We start from the raw sequence: 21,276 nt of genomic DNA on the forward strand, positions 1-21,276 counted from the left end.
GAAAGCTGATTAAACAGAAGTGTGACATGATTGAGAATTTACATCAGTGACCTGTTATATTTTAGATAGCAAGGAGGAGATGGCTGAGTTTATTAAACCCCGCCAAGACAGCTGGTGACACAAATCTGAAGGCTAGACTGTCCAATTTCACAGCCACTCACTTCCGGCCTACCCACCCTTCGGAGGACCAATCCCAAGTAAAGGCCGGGTCCTCAGGAGGATGCAGCATATGAATTTGGACACCCGAAACACTTTGATTTAGCAATACTATATTTAGTGAAAATGTTATGATTTAGTAGAAATATTATGATTTAGCAGAAATAGTATGATTTAGCAGGTGAGGATCAGCTGTGTTGGATCAAGGATACATCACAAACATGCAGGATGCTGGCCCTTGAAGCTTGGAGTTCCCCACCCCTGCTTTAATACATTGAGTATTGTTAGATAAACTCCTGGCCTTATTAATAAAATGTGAATACCTTGTTTAATTGATATCATATCCACCCAGAAGTCTTGACTTGATCATTTGTCCTTCCATAATTATTTGAATAAAACAGCAATTCAAGCATGAAAACAGCAGGAATGTTAAAATAAATAATGAATTTAATTTGTTGGCTTCTGCAAAGCTACCAAATGAAATATTGTTTATGGACTTGCCCCCTTTAATACACACAGAAAATACAATATTGAGCTTTGATCTTTGTTTCTAGGTGTGTTATTAATGTTTTCAAACTGTTTAAGAAAAACATATATAATATTTCAGCCTTCGAAAAAACACACACATAAAAACATTATTATTTGATGTTGAACATACAGATAGGCAGTTGTTGGCCTACAGGAGCAGTGTTCTTTATCGAAGGTTTTAAGTGCTTAAAAAGTCTGTTAAGCTCTGTACAGAGCATGCAATGTAACTGTACATTAGAGAGTGTTTTATAAACCATGTCTTCTGTTTCATTTAATAAACATGAGACTGCTTTATGCATTTTCAGCTATTTACTAGATTTGATCAGATTACAAAACACTTGGCACAAGACTGCAATTGAAACTATAACTTTTAAATATTGTTTAAATGAATGAACATAGCAACATGTAATAAAAAATTATAAACATATATAAATAAAATATAAATAAAAACAATATATCATTTTTCAAACTTGAACATTTTAAAAAATACAAACAAAACAAATGAACTATATATATATTTATTCTGGGTTTTTTTATGTCTACTATTTGTTTTCCTTTGTTTTTTACAGTAACGGTGATCGTGGCCTTCTCAAACTCCTCCTCGTAGGGCTTACACATTTCCCCTTCGATGAAGAGGGTTTCTCCAGTTTGAAGGAGAACTTGTAGTTGGGTGGACTGCTCTGCAGTGGCCACACCAACTATAGTTACTTCTGTCCTTTCATCTTCCTTTGTCTGTCGATACACAAAAAGCATATATTTAATATGGTAATCACGTCTTGATGCATGCTCAATGATCCATGTAAGTAAATCCCAAAAGGTTGATTCTGTTCATCTGGACGTAGCATTTTCAAGTGGGAGAAATGTTTCGTCACTCATCCAGGTGACTTCTTCAGTCTCATTTAACCAATCTTTTAAACAGTACATTGCATAATGACTGAAACTAGCCCACTGAAGGAACAATAGGCTGGGAGGTCAGTTCATTGATCAATAATATACAAATTGTCATGGGCACTGATCAAAGACCACAGAAACCTGCAGTCCGCTGAGACTGAAGAAGTCACTTGGATGAGTGACGAAACGTTTCTCCCACTTGAAAATGCTACGTCCAGATGAACAATCTTTTGGACCACCTATAATTCTAAACATTTTGGTAAATGACATTGCTATTACATGTTGGTACAAACATATGGCTTCTTCATACCTCAGTCTTTATATAGGAGGTCGTCTGGAGCTGTACACCATAGGCAGAGCGGTGCACTTTGACGTGGGAGACCTTTATCTGATCTCCCACATGAACATCGAGATTTGATGCCTCCCTCCACAAGGAGACAGTCATGGTATGCCCATCCTGAAATCACAAAAATGACAGAATGAAATATTTATTTATTAACTAATACAAATCTCAAATATGCCTATTTTCACCATTTTCAATATTACACTTTAGTTGCACCATTACCTGCTTTAGCTGGAGCGTTTGTATAGGCACCTGTTGTTTGCCTACGACAACTTTCCTCACTGCCGAACACTAAAAATTCAATTAAAATATAATGTCAGTTATAGTGATTGCATAAATCTGTGTGTGTACATCTATGTGCTTCTTTCTTGACTTACTACATCTATTATTTTATTATTGTTGTTAATGATAAATCTACAACCATTTACAAAATAATAGCAGTTGATCTTGTTCTCACAATTTTGTGTTTGCTTGACAAGAACAATAAAATTATTATTTTTACTTTTAAAGACAAAAAAGTAATGGTTTCTTTGAAAACCTAAAGCAATATCAATTCTGATGGAACAACAAATATTTACCTCCACAACCTACCCTTCCACTGTAAGCCCTCCAAACATTGGGCTCATCTTCAGTGGTGTTGCTGGGGAAGGTGGATCAAGAAGCTCCTCCGCCTTTGTGATGAGGGCCTCTGTGACTGGAAGGGCAGGAGCTTTAAAAACCTGTGTCCTCGCCGTAATGTTGATTAGATAAGGGGGAGCTTGGCCCCTCAGCTCATGTCCCCTCATCATATAAGACATGCCCTCTTTGACTTTGGATGAGAATTCCTCAAACAAAGTAATTTTTGCCACTGTCTCTCCGTCAGTGATTGCTGCCACCGTGTTTTTTTTGGTTAACAGTGGTTTGACCACTCCATCTTGGATATCCCATAGTGATGGGATTTCCGGCTCTTTTGGTTCGGCTCACTAAAAAGAGCCGGCTCTTTCAGCTCCGAACCGGCTCTTCAGGTTGTTTTGTTGCTTTAATTAATTTATTATTGACAATAATATAAAATTATGCACAAAAGGAATTACTAATGTAAAAAAAAAGTGGTTTTATTTATATATGTTTATATATAAATATATGCAGTGGCCCCTAGAGACAAAATACGTACAAACTCCAAAAAGCACATACAAACTCCAAAACATATTTCTAGCATGAACTGAACTTCCAAAACAGAGCTACCTAGATCACTTAAATTACACAATTGAAAGCATGAACGCATATGTGTATTGTTTGTGTATTTATACACAAGCATTCATATATAGTCAAATAATTTAAAAAAAAATGTTCATTTACCTGTTATTACCACACACCAAATCCGGTGCTTGCAGGCTTGTGTAGCCACTAGGTAACAAAAGTTCAACACTGCCCCTAGCATCCTGGAGCACTTCTGTTGTCTTTTGTACGTTTTTTGAGTTTTTACATGCTTTGGAGTTTGTACGTGTTTTGGAGTTTGTACGTGCTTCAGGGTTCGTACGTGATTTCAAGTTTGTATGTGCTTTGTCTGTAGGGGCCACCGTAAATATACTTTTATTTATTCACTCCACATAAAATGTAATAAATAAATCATATAATACAAAAATCAACTATTCACATTTCAACTTTTAACTATTTAAATTTTCAGCTTTTTCCTTTTACAAATTTAAAGTGAAACAACACAAAACACTGCAAACCACAACACAATTAAATATAAATTAAAATATGAAAACAAAAAGAAGATGCATATTCTCTGTCATATGGACCTGCATGAATAAACTTTCTGAATCCTTTATCATCTGCAACTGAAAATAGTTGTGGATGATTACTATACCTTTCTAATGTAAGGTTGTTGTCCCTGGCTCTCTTTCTCTCTCTCTCTCTTCTTCCCGCTCTGTTCCTGTGCTACTGCTACCGCCCCTCCCCCCTCTGCCCAGCGTAAAGCACAATGCTCGCATGCTGAGTGAAGCGGGAAAAAAGTGCAATCCGGTTGTTCAGTCTGATGTCACTAGCCGTGTCTGGGTCTACACTCCGCTGCAGGTCCATATATCAAACTATCACTATGGCATTACTGAGAGTTGAAAAACTGTCTAAAGTCTTTCATCTTTAATAAAATGATCAGCGTTCTGCTCTACCAGGTGTAACAATTGAGTTTAACATCCAGGCATCCATGAAAACGGAATTTATGACATTTAACGGAGTTAGAAGTTAGCAGGGAGTTAGCTCGCTAGCTTCTATCTAAATACAATATAGCATGTCCTGACTGCGGGGTTTTGGAAACAAATTAAAACGTACAGCTCTGCTATCACTTCCAGCATAAATGAAGACAGAAAACTAAACAGCAGTGACATTTGTAGGGTTACTGAAGTTGGGCTAGCTGGTATATAATGATGTGCTACGTGACCGCTAGCGACACAGCATGTTAGCATAATATAAACAAGCTAACTTTTTTTTCCACTCGATAAAAGTTAACGTGAGTGTTCTCGGTGGTCAGGAACAAATGTAATCGCATGGCAGGATGCTGTAAAAGGACCAAACTTCAGCCAGGAGAACAACTGAGATAATCCATCCACAATACGAGGTTAGTCATTCATATACTGCTGCATGTGCTGGGCTGTAGTTACATCCTAAGGTTTTAAAAACTGAGCTTAAATAAATGATTAGTGGTAATAAAAGCCGAGGGAGGTCAACAGGGATCACTGATTGTTTTTAGGAGCTTCTTGAGATCAAATAGAAGAAAACACATAACATTAAACATGTTAACAACACAAAAGCCATATTAAACGCAGACCACTTTAGACCCGGAAGTAGGATTCGTCGCGTCATCACTGAACAACCGGATAGTCAAGGGTGAAAATTAAGTTTAGTTTCCAGATTTTTGCTTGCTGTCTCATTATGTCAGCAGGTGGCCAGTACGTTAGTCGAGTCGTCTGTGTTGCTGCTCCGTCCACGCGCAGAATCATGTCAGGAAAAGTCGGGAGAAAGCGCCAGAGTCCAATTTGGGATTACTTTGAATATGACTGTGCTTTGCTTAAAGCAAGTGTCTTGTAGTGGAAAGAGACAAATTGAGGGGCAAATGAGGGACATTTCTAAAGGGAAAAAATCCCACAAAAGTGCACTTGAAAAGTTCACACCAGAAGGCTAACCTAGCTTACCTTGAGAAGGTACGGGAGCACACTCAACCCTCACCCCCAGAAAACAGAAGCTAACCCCAGACAAGGCAGCGTGATGCGTCCGGAGACAACAGGACAGGGACATCTACATAACTGTGTGAGTCAGTTGCCTTCAAAAAGTTTACCAATTAACTTGAACCAAAATTACGAACACCCGGTGCTGAAAGAGTTAATAGTTAATAGTCTCAACACCCAAGGATAAGCAGAAGAGCATGACTGATATGATGAAACTGGGATTTTGTTACACTTAATATTTGCAAACACAACTAAACCTATAACTGAAACTAATCAAAACTAAACTGAAACTAAGGATTTTCAAAAAAAAAAAAAATCTAAACTAAACTAGCAAACAATTGGTAAAAACTAATTACAACTGACAGAAAATTGAAAATCTGAAGTCGAAACTAAATAAAAATAAAAAACTAATGAAAATTGCAAAACTGTTAAAACCCTGGTCCAGACTAAGATGGCGTTGGACATCTTCAGGGCGGAAAAGGGTTGGTGTGACCAAGGTGTGGTTTGGCTTGTTGTATGTATATTTCGAGATGATCTGGCTCTGCAGGGCTTGCAAAATCGCTAGCCCGACGTCCCGGGGCTAGCGATTTTTCCAGTCGGGCTACCAAAATCTATCTCTGCCCTGCCCGTCGGGCTATTGTAGGAAGGAAAAATATATGTCAATGCTTTTGCATTCTTTCGGAAATGTAGCTGGGTAATTATGTCATTGTGAGCCACTGTCAATATGTGACATATTGAAATCGCGTTTGAATTTGCGCTTGTTTTTTGCTTTCACTTTGCAAATGTCCAGGTGCCTTCTTTTGGCGCACCGGCCGGTCACGACCGGCAGGGGAAAAGTCACTCGGGTCAGAACATGGGGTGCCACCATCATCCCACTTCTGACACCAATGTGGCGAGCTCAGACAACGAGGAGACGGAGGTGTCGTTTGGTCTTGCTTCCCGTGAGCTAGCCAGGGAGCACAGCCGTTTATTGACATCTGCAGAAGAACACTGCCGCTAGCTAACTGCTCACCGCGGCAACCGCACAGCAACAACAACAACAACACACAGGGCGCCCTCTGACCCCGGAAGGACACACCGTCGCGGCGAGAGGGCGTCACCCGTCACTATGGCAACATAAACAAAACATAACTGTACAAACAGAACCCCGAACAGCCCTGACCCGCTACAATATGCTGCTGAGAATATAGCCCAGAAGAAGCGTATAGTATAGCTTTTATTTTGGAAAGAGCCATTTCTCTGTAATAAACTCTCTTTTCTAAAGTTGAGTGATTCCTCAATCAGATACAGGGCTTGCAAAATCGGTAGCCCGACGTCCCGGGGCTAGCGATTTTTCCAGTCGGGCTACCAAAATCTATCTCTGCCCTGCCCGTCGGGCTATTGTAGGAAGGAAAAATATATGTCAATGCTTTTGCATTCTTTCGGAAATGTAGCTGGGTAATTATGTCATTGGCATCGGTGAGCCACTGTCAATATGTGACATATTGAAATCGCGTTTGAATTTGCGCTTGTTTTTTGCTTTCACTTTGCAATCGTGCGAACTGTGTATAGAGAGCGACAGTACTGATTGGTGAGTGATGATAATTTGCGCCCCAATTCCTCTGACATCGTCTTATCAATCGTTAGCTTACTATGCAAACATGACAAGTGAAATCTCCCGCAGCAAGCTTAAACATATGAGAGGTTGATCGCACAGAGAATCGCTGACCGTTATGTGTGTAAAAGCAGCAGGATATATATTTTAGTTCTGCTGAGCCAAATAAGACAGGTCAGGGTGAAGAAGTGACAGCCAAAGAAAAGCTTACCACAAAACGGAAAAGTTATGACAAATCAGACTATAAGGCAAAAAGAAAGTGCAGCTTTATGGTTTCTTGGACAAAAGAATTTCTGTGGCTGCAATATGACGAGCTATATAACCGGGGCTGCACATAAGTGGTCCGCAGGTGCGCATTCGCTGTCAAAAAAAAAAAAAAAAACGCGCACAAGATATGAAGTTGCAACAATCTTATGTTTGCATACATAAGATTTTCTGGAGGAGGACAGACATTTGTTTAAAACTCTTAAAAATGTCAAAGAAGCTCCTTTAAGCAATTACTTTGGTGTTCCTCCACCTCCAAACAAATGTCAGAACACCGCAAGAGGGCGCATGCGCACGCAGCGATCGGCAGTGAGTGAGAGCTTGGCATCCTAAGTTTTTAAGTTTTTATCATTTCTTTTCGGTTCTATTGCTGGCATGTGTTTTGGTTGAAAGAAGTGACAGTTTCTTACAAACTGACACACGCTCCACAATAGTGAGAACGTCATGGATTCTTTCTTCTTCATTGTGGTTGGATTTCTACTGTGCTGGCTTGTTTCCAATGAGGTGGGCGAGGCCGTGAGTCAGCTGAGGATTGTTTATTCCCGCGACGAACTGTTACAACTTAACTTACCATATGACGGTAGGACCTCACCTCATGTATGCCGGATTTTATACATAAAGATTTTAACAGAACGAGTGAGAAGAGGAAGAGGAAAAGAGGGAGACGTGGAGGTGTTAAATTGCGCATGAGGAGACAACAGGTCAGTCGGTTTCCCCTGCCGTCTGTTATCCTTGGAAATGTTCAGTCTCTTAGGAACAAGCTGGATGAACTCCAGGGAAACGTCAGGTTCCAGAAAGACTTCAGGGACAGCTGTGTAATGGCTTTTTCCGAGACATGGCTGACGGAGCTGGATCAGGTTGACCTTGACCTTGACCTTGACTTCTTATCTGGTGCGCGTCTTTTATTTTGACAGCGAATGCGCACATGCGGACCACTTATGTGCACCCTTGTAAATAACATAATGTTCTGCCGGGTGTGTTGTTGGTTTTCTCTCGATTTCTGAGTCGACAAGCGCCTTTGTTACTGGGACCAGTCATTTTAAGAAAGGCCCCCATTAGAACCCATGAGAAATGCAAGAAATGCATTATTGCTCAGTCTGCAATATCTTTCCCAGAACAAACACCAATTGCAAATAACATACTAAAAATAAACCTGAAAAATCTGTTTAGAACAGCGTACTATGTTGCAAAGAGTGAACTACCACTGGCAAAATTTAGCAGTCTTTGCAAACTTCAAAAAGCAAATGGCCTAGATCTTGGTTCCACTTGTCTCTTACCCGTCACTTCAGCGGAAATTTCAAATTCAGGATCTGACACAGACTGATTCATGTCCTACACAGTTCTTACTAGGGATGGGTATCGTTTAGGTTTTATCCGATACCGGTGCCAAATCGGTACTTTTGAAACGGTGCCGGTGCTTAAACGGTGCTCGAACCGGTGCTTAAAGAATGGAGAACACAAACTTTGTCCAAAAACCTCTCATGTTCAGCTGGTTTTTTATGTAAAAAGATAACAATGTTAGCCTTTTCTGCAGCTATGTGGCATATATGGTATCACTCTTGGCTGGAAGCAGTGCTTAAACAATGGAATAAACACAAACTTTGTCCAAAAACCTCTCATGTTTAGCTGTTTACCACTTTTTCTTTGGTCATTTTAGCCTTTTTGGCCAGGGTGAAGGGAGTATCTGCCATCAAACAAGAAGACAGCCGCATGTAGCTATGATGATGTTTGCTAGTTCACCTTACCTGCATTAATGTAATAACGCCTACTCAACGTAAATTACACACTAATAACATTAAGCTACTCACGCAGAGAAGAACGGCTGCTGCTGCATCATCATCCGTCATCATTTCTGCTACACTGGCAGGGCTAGGGGCCAGGACTCTATTCTTCGGGTTTTTGGGGGATGTTGCTCCGGGTCCGATAACTGGCAACCCACCCGACGTGCACGGTGTGAGGTCTCGCAGCAAGCTATCAAATACGGCGCATTTCTCGGCTTTTAAAAAAAACGCTATGCGTCGCCAGGTGTTTCATCGGATTCTTGGTGTTACCTCCTTTGACAGTATCACAGTATCAGCTTAAAGCACTTGTTGCAGGCTGCTGAGTTTGCATATTTTGCTGCGAAGTACAGCCAGACTTTTGACCGCTTCGCCTTGGACATTTTTAATCTGTAGCTCTGCTCTAACAGAACGTACGTACCTGGCCCCGCCTACTATCCTCGGAAACGTAAAATGATTGGCTAGAAGTGTATCACAGCTCAGGAAAAAAAAGCACCGAAATAAAGCACCGAAATGTGCGCTGCTTTTCGGTCTGGTTACTACCGTTTATGTCGACACCGATACCCATCCCTAGTTCTTACAAGTTCATAGAAATTTCTGTTCAATTAGAACCAAGTATTTGAGTTGATGATTGTAATTTTTATACAATGTTGTAATTTGTTTTTCAACAATTTTTTGATTAATGTTTTGTTTCCTTTACAATATTATACTTTAATGTATAATATTGTAAAGGAAACAAAACAGGAAACAAAACATCAATCAAAAAAATTGCTCTCTTTTTTATTCGGGCTACTTACATTTATTTTGGGCTACCAAAAACTGAAGAGTCCCTGCCCGAAGGGCTACCAGGGATTTTGAAATTTTGAGAGCCCTGCTCTGGATGGACCAGTTACCAGGGCATGGAAGGAGGACGGACTCATTAAATGAGGAGAAGGAATTTTCTGGGATTGGAGATCCTCTGGGTGAGTGGTTGACTAAAAGCATGCATAAAATAAAATCTATTTTTTGTTATTGATTGATAATAGATTGATAATTGGCCACATTTACAGCTGTATTGACTTGTTGTGGACGTAGTCTACTTCATGTTTAAGCACTCTAATTAACAGATTGAAAATAGAGACATTAAAGGAAGAATATGCAGCGCCACCCTGTCAGACACCAGTGACGGTGGGGCTCAGTGATGAATCAGGTGAGCTGGATTCATGGCTGAATCAAAACATAGATTCCCCTGCTGTGGTCAGTGAGGGGAAAACAGGGGGAAATAAAAGTAAAAGAGGCATTTATAAACGTTTATGTGTCAAGTTTATAAACGGGATAAAAAGGGGGTGTTTTACTGTTATTTTAGCATCAGCATTATTATTGCATCAGAATCATATAACAAGCATTGCATTGATCATTTATTGAAGCTTTTGACATTACATTAACATTTGTATTACGGTGATTGTTATAACCTCAGGTTAATCTTCTATTTACAGGTGTCAGAATGGTCATATGATCTTTCATTGCAGGTGTAACCATGATCATTTTTATACATATTGCAGTTTGTTGCTCATTATAGAGTTGTGCTCAAGTTAATAACGGTGTGTTCACACCGAACGCGATGGACGCGAATAGAGCGTCAGGTTTACATGTAAAGTCAATGGAAAGGCGCGATGACGCGCGATTGCGGGTCCCGCGAAAATTCGGAAGCAGATTTGCGTCGCGAAAACGCCAAAACGCGTGAAACGCGCGTCAGTGTAGCGCGTCTGGCGCGTTTGACTCGCGAATAAAACCACGCGCGTGAGTTTTTGTGTTGCATTTTGTGCATACGCGCGTTTCGCGTCTACCGCTCAGTTGGAAAAATATGAACTCCAGCGTCAAATCGCGCCGCGACAACCAATCAGGAGCCTGGTGACGTGGCTGTTACCTAGGTCAAAGGGGCAGATCCAGCCAAAGCCTTTCATACTTCAATGGAGGGGAAGGCTAATCAATGCGGTAGCAAACAACTCGGAGCTGTACAACACCAGCTGCTTTCAGTACCGAGACAGGAATAAAAAGGACCGAGCTTGGAGGAAGATATGTGAAGAGATCGGGCAACCTGGTAAGTTCATTCATTTCTCTTTTGAAAGTTTTCACTGACCCGGGGAAGCCGCACAAAAGCTAGCAAGCCACCGCTATTTTCCCACTGACGTACAAATACCGTTCTGCTTTTATGCATGTTGTCATTTAGGAATATATTTTATTGTTTATTAATAAACAGCACACAGTGGTCCCGCTGTTCATCCGTCACTGCTTTGCTTTTTCGCTGATTTTTTATTGCACAGTACAGCATTGCATTCTGCAGCCTGATTGACAAATCTCCTGCGCTTGCCAAATTTATCACGTTTGGTTTTGATAACCATCGCGTCCAATAGAAAAAACAGCACAAAAACACCCATAACTATGAGCCTCATTCGGAAATAGACACCTGCACCGTGAGGGAAAAAGGCGCACGAAAGTGGCGGGCAGATGAAGACAAACCGCGGCATAATAATACTTTTACGTTTTGCAATCTACAAAGGTTTGCACTTTGAGAATCAATTGTGAGAACTGTGACCAGGGGCTAGTTATTCTGAGAACCCCTGCAATAAATGAGGGACCACTGTCTACTCTACGATTATTATATCGAACCTGTTAACATTTAATACTGTATTGATAGAACCAACTGATTCTGCAGCAGAGCATCCCCAGTCCCTGAGCTCCTGCTGCTGCACCCACAGATATGTACAGCAAGCACTGATACCTTTTTAGTCGGTGGGATTCCCTTGTGATCACCTTTACTAAATATCTACAACCAATCTGATTATATCCTGTTATTGTTTTTTTCTTTTTTCAATGTTGAAATTAAAATCTAGTAGCAGCCTTCTCATTTCTTTGTGTTTTGTGCTGTTTTACAGGCCCACAGAGGAGGACGGCTCCGAGGCAGATGAGGGACGGGTCCCAGGACGGTCCATCGGCGGTGGAGCTGGCCATCCTGGAGTCCCTGAAGAGGCCACACCAGTCTCCAATGGAGCATTTCCTCCTCAGCCTTGTTCCTGCTCTGGAGAGCAGCTGGTCCTTTTTATTCCTGTCTCTCTGTAAATTCTTATATTTTATATATTTATGTTTAATGTTTTTCTGTTTGAGACTTTTAATATTATTTCAAATAAATGTTTATAATGACTAATGTCTCAGTTCTACTACACAGCAAATGTTGGCACACGACTTGACACATGTAGAATTTATTTCATATTATACTAATGACAAAATATACTGATACAGTGGGATGCAGAAGTTTGGGCAACCTTGTTAATAGACATTATTTTCCTGTATAAATTGTTGGTTGTTACAATAAAAAATGTCAGTTAAATATCATACAGGAGACACACACAGTGATATTTGAGAAGTGAAAAGAAGTTTACTGGATTTACAGAAAGTGTGCAATAATTGTTTAAACAAAATCAAGCAGGTGCATCAATTTGGGCACCACAAAAAAGAAATGAAATGAATATTTAGTGTATATCAATGTGTGTGTCTCCTATATGATATATGGGGTGCCTTTGTCTGGATGTGCTTCCCATCCAGAGCTGCACAGCACAGAGGAAAGTTCCAGCGCTCCTGGAATCCCTCTGTGATGGAGCGCCAGTCTCCAGGTGAAGGCACAGCCATGAAGTCGTCCACTAGACAGTCCCAGATGGACGTCGCTGCCTGGGGGGTGATCTGGCTCACCGTGGACACACCGACTCTGAAACTGAACGCGATGGTCCTGAAGGAGTCCCCGGTGACAAGGAACCTGGACAAAATTGTTCAAAATCAGTATTATGTGTACTGCAGTTACAAAATACATCATTCAAATTCCAAAATACTTTTGTGATGTCAGATTTAAATCACAAAACATGAATCTTACATAAAACCTTTTGTAATTATAAGGATAATTACAAAATGTATATTAGATAATATCTAAAACAGTTGTGTTTTGTTTTAACTTTAACATATCATAATTTGATTGGTAGCAACTTTCACAACTACAGTGTGCCAATCACGCATAATTCCTAAACATGTCAATCAGGTAGGAATGAAGTAAGACATTAATAGAAATAAAGAGTTGTATGTTGACATGTAGCCCTTTCCTTGCTTAAATCATTAATATTTTTGAAAAATTAATCTGTGATAAGACAGCTTATCAAGATAGAACCATGTAACTAGAGATGAACCAAACTGTTCACAGTTTTATCTAACTCTGTTTTAATAAAGGCTGTGACCCCTGCTATAGAGTCTGACAGCTGCAGGGATTATATACAAATATTCAACTATCCCAGAATTAAACCAGGTCTAAATAAAAAGGAGTGAGTATCACTACAAAGGTTAACTCAGTGGTCCTAATGCTACAGTTTGATATCAGCAAACACCGAGCGCATACATTGATGTGACACCACAGCCATGTTATCATGCAAACACTGATAACAGCATAAATCGAATTAAATCGGGGCTTGATGAGAACTTCTGAGTATCACTAGAAATATTATAAAGAGTCGTCTCTGTACCACAGTTTGCTTTCAGTAAACACCGACAGCATTCACTGTTAGCATAGCACATCCATGTTAGCAGTGTATAACTGGATGGATTAGCATATTAGCACAGATATCAATAAAGGACTACCGTATTAAATAGTTTTACTAACCTCAGGCAGACGGACAGGCGCTCTGCAGGTGGGATTGAGCGTCTGTAGTTGGTGTCTAGGCGGGCAATGCTGGGACCGACGAGGGAAAGCAGGTCCTCAAACTGGCCGACGGTGATAGCGCTGGAATCGGCCGTCATCCAGGCGCAGCTCCTGGAGCAAGTGGTGAAACTCACCAAACTGCTCATGCCTCTGGAGGACCTGATGGACCCAGGTACGGCGAGGACGTCTTTTACGCTGCTGCTCTGCTCTCCACAGTACATAGAGAAGGGAGACTCTCTCTTCAAGCGCTAGCTCGATAGCTGCCATCTTGCAAAGATACCGGTCTGGCACAACTCCCTCCCACATTCCTCCCACATTTCCGGTTCACGCACGTCAAAATATCATATTTTGACGCGCGATGGATTTTTCTTGGACACGCGTTGAGACGCGAATGTACACGCATCAAATTAGGGGCGTTTGGGGCGTTTTATTCGCGTCCATCGCGTTCGGTGTGAACACACCGTAAGGGTTAAAAGCTACAGTCAACGCGATGTTTGGCTGATCTATGGACTGGAGCTAGGCAGAGAGGTGTTTTGGTTTTCTGTCTCTTAAAGAGAAAGGAACAGACACCAGACGAGGTCACAGATATACGGGGATCCCTCGCAGCAGAGACAGACACAGTGACTGCCAAGACACCAACTGGGTTCAAGTGTCATGGCGTTTGGGCTCCGATTAGTCACCTCAAAGGATGGATCCCATAAACACAGCAATAACCATGAAGGGGTTGGCGGAAATCCAGGAACACCAGACCAACGAGGTTCAAGAGGCTCTTAGGCAAAAGGGGGACACGTTCCTGTTCCTTTTTCTGGGGGATACACAGGACACACAGGACCCGAGGATACACAGATCGTTGTTAGAAATCGGGGCAGAATAATCCCCTGATCTGTGCAACGACTAAAGGGTTGTCTAAACCCTGAGGTTGAAGAAAGAAGAGCAGAGGATCACCCAACTGGAAGACACTGGTAGCTGCAGCAATAAAATAAAGGCTAAAAGCTTCTCGGACAGAGGTTCTAGTCTGAGTACGTCTGAAGGGTATAAGGTAGCACCAAAATAAAGCTGTGGAAGAACTGGGGAGTGATGGAGGTGTCATCTGTACCGGCTACTGTTGTAATAATAGTTTTTCTTGCATCTGAACTGCGCAAACACAGAGGTCATCTCACATATGGTTCGCCCAACAGGGGGACAAAGGGCCTCAGGAGTGAGAAGAAATGAACCCGGCCACACTGGATTACAGGGTGTAGGTGAGCTCTTTATTCTAAAGAGCTCATCAGGGGGAGTGTGAGATTATAATATTATTTTATGCCATGTTATACCCCTAATTAAAGATTGTGAATTATTATGTAGTTTTAGTTTGCATTATTCTCCTGAATAGCTAGGTTTCATTTGACGTAGACGTGACGTCGACGTAAAGCGCGAAATTTGACTGGCGGTCGGAAGTGAAAAAGATAAGCGCAAAATCACAGACAGACAGTACGCAAAATGCCTATGTCCTGTTGTGTTTACGGATGCTCCAGTAGGTCGACCAGAGAAACTGATAAACGGTATTTTAGGGTACCAAAAATAGCCCAACGAAGAGGAGAAAAATGGAAAATTCTAACCGAAAAACGTAGGAAAAAATGGATTTTAAATTTACGTTTACAGTCGGGAGGAGCAGAGTCTGCCAATGCCCGTGTCTGCAGCGACCACTTCGTCAGAGGTAATGTTATGTTTGCAAACGAACTTATTAGCATTAGGTTGTCGTTAAATTCTCGTTTACTTAGTGCTTTTAAGTTAGTAGTCTAATATTGACTTGATTGGGACTATAGGCTGCCCAAGTGCTTTGGATGACGAAGAGTCGGAGGACTGGGCTCCGACGGTCAATCTCGGCTACGAACGAAAACCCAGATCGGAATCAGTTCTCAAACGAGAGAAAAGAATGAAGCTTAAGGCAGAACAGCATCGATGTGCAGAGGCGATTTTGGATATGCAACAGACGGCTGAGAGCCCGGATTTGAGCCTAGTGACAGTGGAGAACCCCGAACTGCAGCTTCCAGCTGAGAATCCACAACCAGAAGACTTCAGTGTGAATGAGACATTCACTTATCCAGGTAAGATATTGTGCTGAGATGTAAAACAAACAAGAATCATGTCAAAGAGAAAAAGATGCCATTATCTGTAATGATTATGGTCCAAGTTACATATTACATGTTTGTGATTTTTTAATCACAGAGTAAATCCATACCATTTTATTCAGAAAAAAAGAAAAAGTGGCACTTATTACCGTCAGGCACACACCACAGGTTTTTGTACACTGCTATGGTTCTTATATTGCCAGATTCCAGACAGTCTCCTTTCACAGATAAGTAAAGATATCCGTAATGTAAGGTTTCTGTGGTGAGAAACATATAAATATATTTTTTGTTTAGACGCAACATGTTTTTTTGTTGATTAAAAAAAATAATTACATTAAATTAACATAGTGAATTAAACACATTACACCAGATTCTAATAGCCCACTAAAAAACTCCTACAGTGAAAATGAGTAAAAATTGAGGTTGCCTCTATTATGCTGATTATGCTCCCCCACTGTTATATTGCAGGCTGTGCGGATGCTGGATGCCAGACAGAGCTGACGATGGATGACATCGAGAAGATGGAGGATGTTTTGAGACAGAACACAGCAGAGCTGGTTGATCTTCGGAGCAAGGCTCTGGACACACAGTTCAGCCAGGAGGCTTTTGAAAAAAATGAAGACAAGACAAAGTTCTACACAGGGCTCCCCAACTTCTTAGTTTTAATTCAGATTTTTGAACTGTGCGAGCCCTATATCACCTCGGGACCTATGTCTTTGTTGTCCAAATTTGAACAATTCATACTAGTTTTGCTGAGGCTGAGACTAAATCTGCCCCTGAAAGATTTAGCTTTCAGGTTCAATATTTCTCTGTCCACTGCTTCTAGAGTTTGGCATAAAGTAATTGACATACTTCATAAAAGGTTAGAGTTCCTAATTGAGTGGCCAGAGCGACATGTTCTTCAAGCTACGATGCCACTGAGTTTCAGACAGGCATTTGGATGTAAAGTGGCTGTGATTGTTGATTGCTTTGAAGTCTTTATTGAGAGACCATCTAATCTTCTTGCACAAGCTCAAACTTGGTCCAACTACAAGCACCATCACACTGTAAAATTTTTGATTGGTGTTGCCCCCCAAGGCTACGTCACTTACATATCTTCTGCCTGGGGAGGGAGAGTTAGCGATAAGCAGATCACAATAGAGAGTGGCCTCCTAAAGAACTTGTTACCTGGAGATATTGTCCTTGCAGATCGTGGGTTCAATATTGGCGATAATGTGGGGTTTTACTGTGCTTCACTACAGACACCGGCATTCACTAAAGGGAGAAAACAGCTGTCAGCCTATGAAGTGGCAGAGACAAGGAAAATAGCCAATTTGCGTATCCATGTTGAGCGAGTCATAGGTTTAGTCAGGAGGAAATATCAAATTCTGCAGAGCAGGGCTATGCCAATAGAGAACATGTCCACAAAGCCAGGTGAGACACATGCATTGATCGACAAGATTGGGGTAATTTGTTGTGCCTTATCAAATCTCTCCGAGTCTGTTGTCCCACTGGAGTAAGGGGGGTGGGTGGTAATCAATCAGTTAAAAAAAATTAAATGTCTTGTCACTGTCACGGCTCACAGAAGGGGGTGGAGAGGAAGAGTAGTGTCCAGTATCTGCTGCTTGGCTCTGGTGATAAGTAGAACAGGGTAGAGTAATAGTAGTACCTAAGTCCTGACTCCTGATTAGTCTGTAAATGTTTTCAAATGAAATATTTTTCTCCAACTGTCATATTGTGCTGGCAGTTTGTACAGTATTATACTGTGAGATGGATTGCAATCTATTTTGTTTATTTGTTTAAAAGTCTAATCTTGTAAATAAACCACCAATGTATTATTATGCTGCCTCAATAGCATTTAATCATTGTGTAGTGTTACACAACACTTAAATGACACAATTAAATGTACAATAAAATTAAATGACAATTTGTGCTCTAATGCTACGTCAGAGCAAATACAATAGCCAGAACTCATAATGACTACCATCAGGTCATAACAATATTCAAAATGTCATTATGTTGTCGTCCTTTTATCACATTACACATGTATGTTTGTAACTTGCTGTCCCAGTATTTCTGGGAGTATACTGTTTCTAAAAAAACACTCAACTTTAGGAATCGCATCATCCCAAAACTCAAGGTCAGGCAAAATCCTTTCAACAAATATGTCATTGCGGTTCCACACAACAAAGTCACAGTACTCTGCATTTGCAATGTGAAGCTGTGCCTGAATTTGGTAATAGTAGTCATGAGTTGGGTCCAGTGTGACATTATCCCCGTCACTGATGAGGCAGAAGCCCTTCTCCCCAGCACGCATGCGCAGGTTGACCGCATCTTTCTGAGAGTGTGGGCACTAAAATCACAGTGATGAGAACAACAATCAAGATTTATCTGATGAAACAGTGAAGAAGCAAAGATGATGGGTGTGGTCTGTGTTATCATAATCTCTCATTGCCCAAAACAAATGTCTATTTGACACAGACAATAAAGCCTCATCTTATCTTAATTGAACAATAGATTAGAAATTAGAAAAGGTATTTCCTGCATTTTTACTCAGTTCACTGATTCTTATGGAAAGATGTCACACCTATGGCCTTGACTACAACAGAGTCAATACCTTAATCTCGCAGATGCCAGTTCCATGACAGTCACAAGTGACTATCCCATCAGGGGAGGACCCCATGTATGGCCACTTGGGGTTCAGCCAGAGACCGCTGTCCATACATGAGAAGCCTGCATGCTCTTGGCTCATAAGCTTCTCATATGCTCCTCTGGCTTGTGCTTCATGTTTGCATCCATAACTATAAACAGTACACATGCCAAACATGAAAAGGAAATTATTACTTAGTATTGGATGTGTAAAACAGTAAAGTGATGTATTATACAATATGCCATTACCCTAAACTATACTTAGTTCTTACCCTGTATAACCCTAGCCGTATAAGCCTATAACTAACCTCCATCTTCATAACACTTTTTTAGTTACAGTTATGGACAGTTTCATACCCCAAATCTTAACTCTGCCTTACCCTACATCAAACCCTAAATACCTTGTAGCAGCTGTGGTGAACCTATATGCCTCTGGATAGCATATGGCCTTGATCAAGCTCTTTGATGGTTGCTGGGGGTTGGTCTTAAGAACTTGTTTCAGCTTAGAGGCAGTTACGCGTCCAGCTCTTTGCCTAAACCAAATACTGCTTGCACTCTGACTTCGAGTCGCCCTCTCTACAGCCTGGACTTGGGACAGGGTGAGCTCTTCAAGCTGGAAGTCCAGGCATAGCTCTTCAAGGTCTTTGGGGGGGAGCTGCAGTGTCTCTGGTGTTCTGTACTCAGGCACAGTTTTAGGAAGCATGCTAGACTGGGGGACAAATTCTTTGTGGTAAGGTTCCCTAGACATCAGTGCTGCACTCCTTGGACAGTTTTTGCTTAAACTCTCAAAAAACCTACAGTATGTCTCTGAATCTCTCTGCACTCTTGGGCATGGAAGTGATTTCCCAACCTTTTGTGTACTTGTGCAGCCATCAATGGAACACTCAAGCTTTCGTTTTTTTGACTTTGCTGAAGAGAAGTCAATCAGAGTTACTGGGCAAGCAGGAATCTGGAAAAATTAAGCCAAAGAAGATCATTAAAATTTAAAAAGCTCTTTTCCAAAACGCTATATATTCGTTTCCAAAAATATTCGAAATTGAACAGTGATGGCAGTGGAGTGAGTATGTGTGTTTTAGGCTGGGTATAGTGGTTGGTTGGCAGTGAAGTGTGTGTGTGTATGTTGGGTGGGGATGGAGGTGCCATGTGCTGGGTATAAAAGGAGTGGAAAGTAAGCAGTTCCATGTTGATGAAAATGTGGTGTGAGGAGTTGTGAGTATTGAGGAATGCATGAGAAATGTGAATATATAAAGTGCTGCAGTCAGGTGTGTGTGTGCGCAGAAAACAAGTGCTAGGGTGTTGAGGCATGCATGAGAAGGGTGTGATATACAGTATACGGTTCTGCAGTCATGGTTATGTTAGTCATGAAAAAGGAAATGGCTTTTAAATGCTGTTATAGCGTTTTGGAATAGAACTCTTCATTTATTAAAGTACTGCCTTTTGTCTGACCCCTCACCTGCAACCTGCCCGGCTTGATTAGATCTACCAGGAGCTTGAAGCCCCCGACGGTATAGCCTACAGGGTCATTGAGGCACTCAAGCTTCCCCACCACGACAAGGTAGCAGTATAGGGGAAGATATTTTATCCTACTGTCACATGAAGTCCCAATATAACATTCTTTATCCTACATTTTGCTTTTTGGCTTACCTTTTTAACATGAGATGGCATCAGCCACTTGCACTGCTCTGATGTGCATGTCGCTCTCATTTTCACCCCAGCTTCAACTGCAAAAAGAACAGCTCCAACGTGCGAGCATGATTCTGATAGTCTGGAAATAGAGCACATAATCTTTTTAACATGAAATGCAATATTTACAGTACATTTTGATGATGCATAGCTTACTAATACTAATGTGCAATGGCACTTTATTTGAAGTAACATGTTTATTCATTAACTCTTTCTCAACAGCCTATAGAGAAATCATTATCTAGGTGATGACATGACTGAATAGTTCTACCCTCTATCTGAAAAATGCATCTGAGTGTCATGAGGGATCTAAGGCAATCACACAAATTCTTAGCTGATGAATTCTTAGCTAAAAGAAAACACTCTCTCCCCACTACTACTGAAGTACACCTGCAAAATGCTAGCAGTGCCCTATGCGTATATGTGTGTGTGTGTGTGTGTGTGTGTGTGTGTGTGTGTGTGTGTGTGTGTGTGTGTGTGTGTGTGTGTGTGTGTGTATGTGTGTGTTCTCATTGCAATAACATCCTACTTAATTAGGCTACTAACCCTGCCATACAATTGCAATGAGCTGCAATCACTTCTCCATCCTCCTTTGCAATTACCCAAGTCTTCAGAGGTGTCTCGTTAGACCGCTGAGAATGGTTTACCTTGAAACAAACAACTCTAACGAAGTCCTAAGGATGTGGCATGTTTGTTGACGTTAAAGCCGCTACCGCTAACTGTTAGCGTGTTTAAGATAAAGCAATATAAGAACAAACACTCACCCTTGCAAACACCAAACTGTATCCATCACGGAGACGTTTTGTTCCAAGGTTGTGGACCCACCCGCTGACAAAAAAATTGTACGCCTCCAGACTCTTGAAAGCTTTCATTTGCTGCCTAGTGTAGTAAGAAGTCTGGAGGACCAAGTAGTTGGTGATATCCACAGCCTCGATAGTAGGCAAATCCTTTACTTCTGTGGTGTATTCGGACATTTTCAAAGAATACGGATCACGTCCGATATATTTTTTAACTATCTGTTTATATCTCTCCCGAGAAACGGGGTCTAAAGTTGCACAATAGCTGCTCTCCTGACTCTCCACAGTGTCCTCCATGTTTACTTCCGCCCTCCACTCAAAAATCGCGCTGCCTCCGCACGTCATCAGAACCACGTGACCGCAACCCAACTATTAGAAGAAGGTGGTAACTATTGCATTTGTTAAACTGATTTGCATTATATTAGACTGCTGATTTATTGTGAATGAATGATATTGTTTTATGATGCATTATACTGCTGAGTTATAAGAAATACTGTTCGCAGAAAGTCATCGCCTTATTTGTCTGATTAGAAGAGAACAGAACATACTGGAGTTTTCTGCCCCATCTCAGCAGGAGCAGATA

The 21,276-nt window shown here is 41.1% G+C and overlaps 3 protein-coding genes across 3 annotated transcripts; 1 reads left to right on the top strand and 2 right to left on the bottom strand.

Annotated features, from left to right (window-relative positions):
• Window positions 1-12,100: 12,100 nt before the first annotated feature.
• On the bottom strand, window positions 12,101-13,772 carry LOC146643205 (uncharacterized). The gene is made up of 2 exons (XM_085396667.1): window positions 13,436-13,772; window positions 12,101-12,547 (listed from the first exon to the last, which is right to left on the bottom strand). The coding sequence occupies exons 1-2, from the start codon at window positions 13,693-13,695 to the stop codon at window positions 12,277-12,279; spliced, it is 531 nt and encodes a 176-aa protein (XP_085252793.1). The 5' UTR covers window positions 13,696-13,772; the 3' UTR covers window positions 12,101-12,276.
• A 1,084-nt stretch (window positions 13,773-14,856) lies between these two features.
• LOC146643206 (uncharacterized) lies at window positions 14,857-17,567 on the top strand. The gene is made up of 3 exons (XM_085396618.1): window positions 14,857-15,170; window positions 15,280-15,561; window positions 16,054-17,567. The coding sequence occupies exons 1-3, from the start codon at window positions 14,954-14,956 to the stop codon at window positions 17,082-17,084; spliced, it is 1,530 nt and encodes a 509-aa protein (XP_085252744.1). The 5' UTR covers window positions 14,857-14,953; the 3' UTR covers window positions 17,085-17,567.
• LOC146643207 (uncharacterized) lies at window positions 17,398-21,062 on the bottom strand. Its single transcript, XM_085396669.1, has 6 exons — window positions 20,661-21,062; window positions 20,443-20,543; window positions 19,858-19,978; window positions 18,615-19,162; window positions 18,182-18,365; window positions 17,398-17,917 (listed from the first exon to the last, which is right to left on the bottom strand). Exons 1-6 carry the CDS (start codon window positions 21,036-21,038, stop codon window positions 17,603-17,605), a joined length of 1,647 nt encoding a protein of 548 aa, XP_085252795.1. The 5' UTR covers window positions 21,039-21,062; the 3' UTR covers window positions 17,398-17,602.
• Window positions 21,063-21,276: the final 214 nt, after the last annotated feature.

Source organism: Rhamphochromis longiceps, linkage group LG22 (genome assembly GCF_057381845.1).
Source record: "Rhamphochromis longiceps isolate RC_006_pf linkage group LG22, R_longiceps_female_GT1.1, whole genome shotgun sequence".
Lineage (NCBI taxonomy): Eukaryota > Metazoa > Chordata > Actinopteri > Cichliformes > Cichlidae > Rhamphochromis > Rhamphochromis longiceps.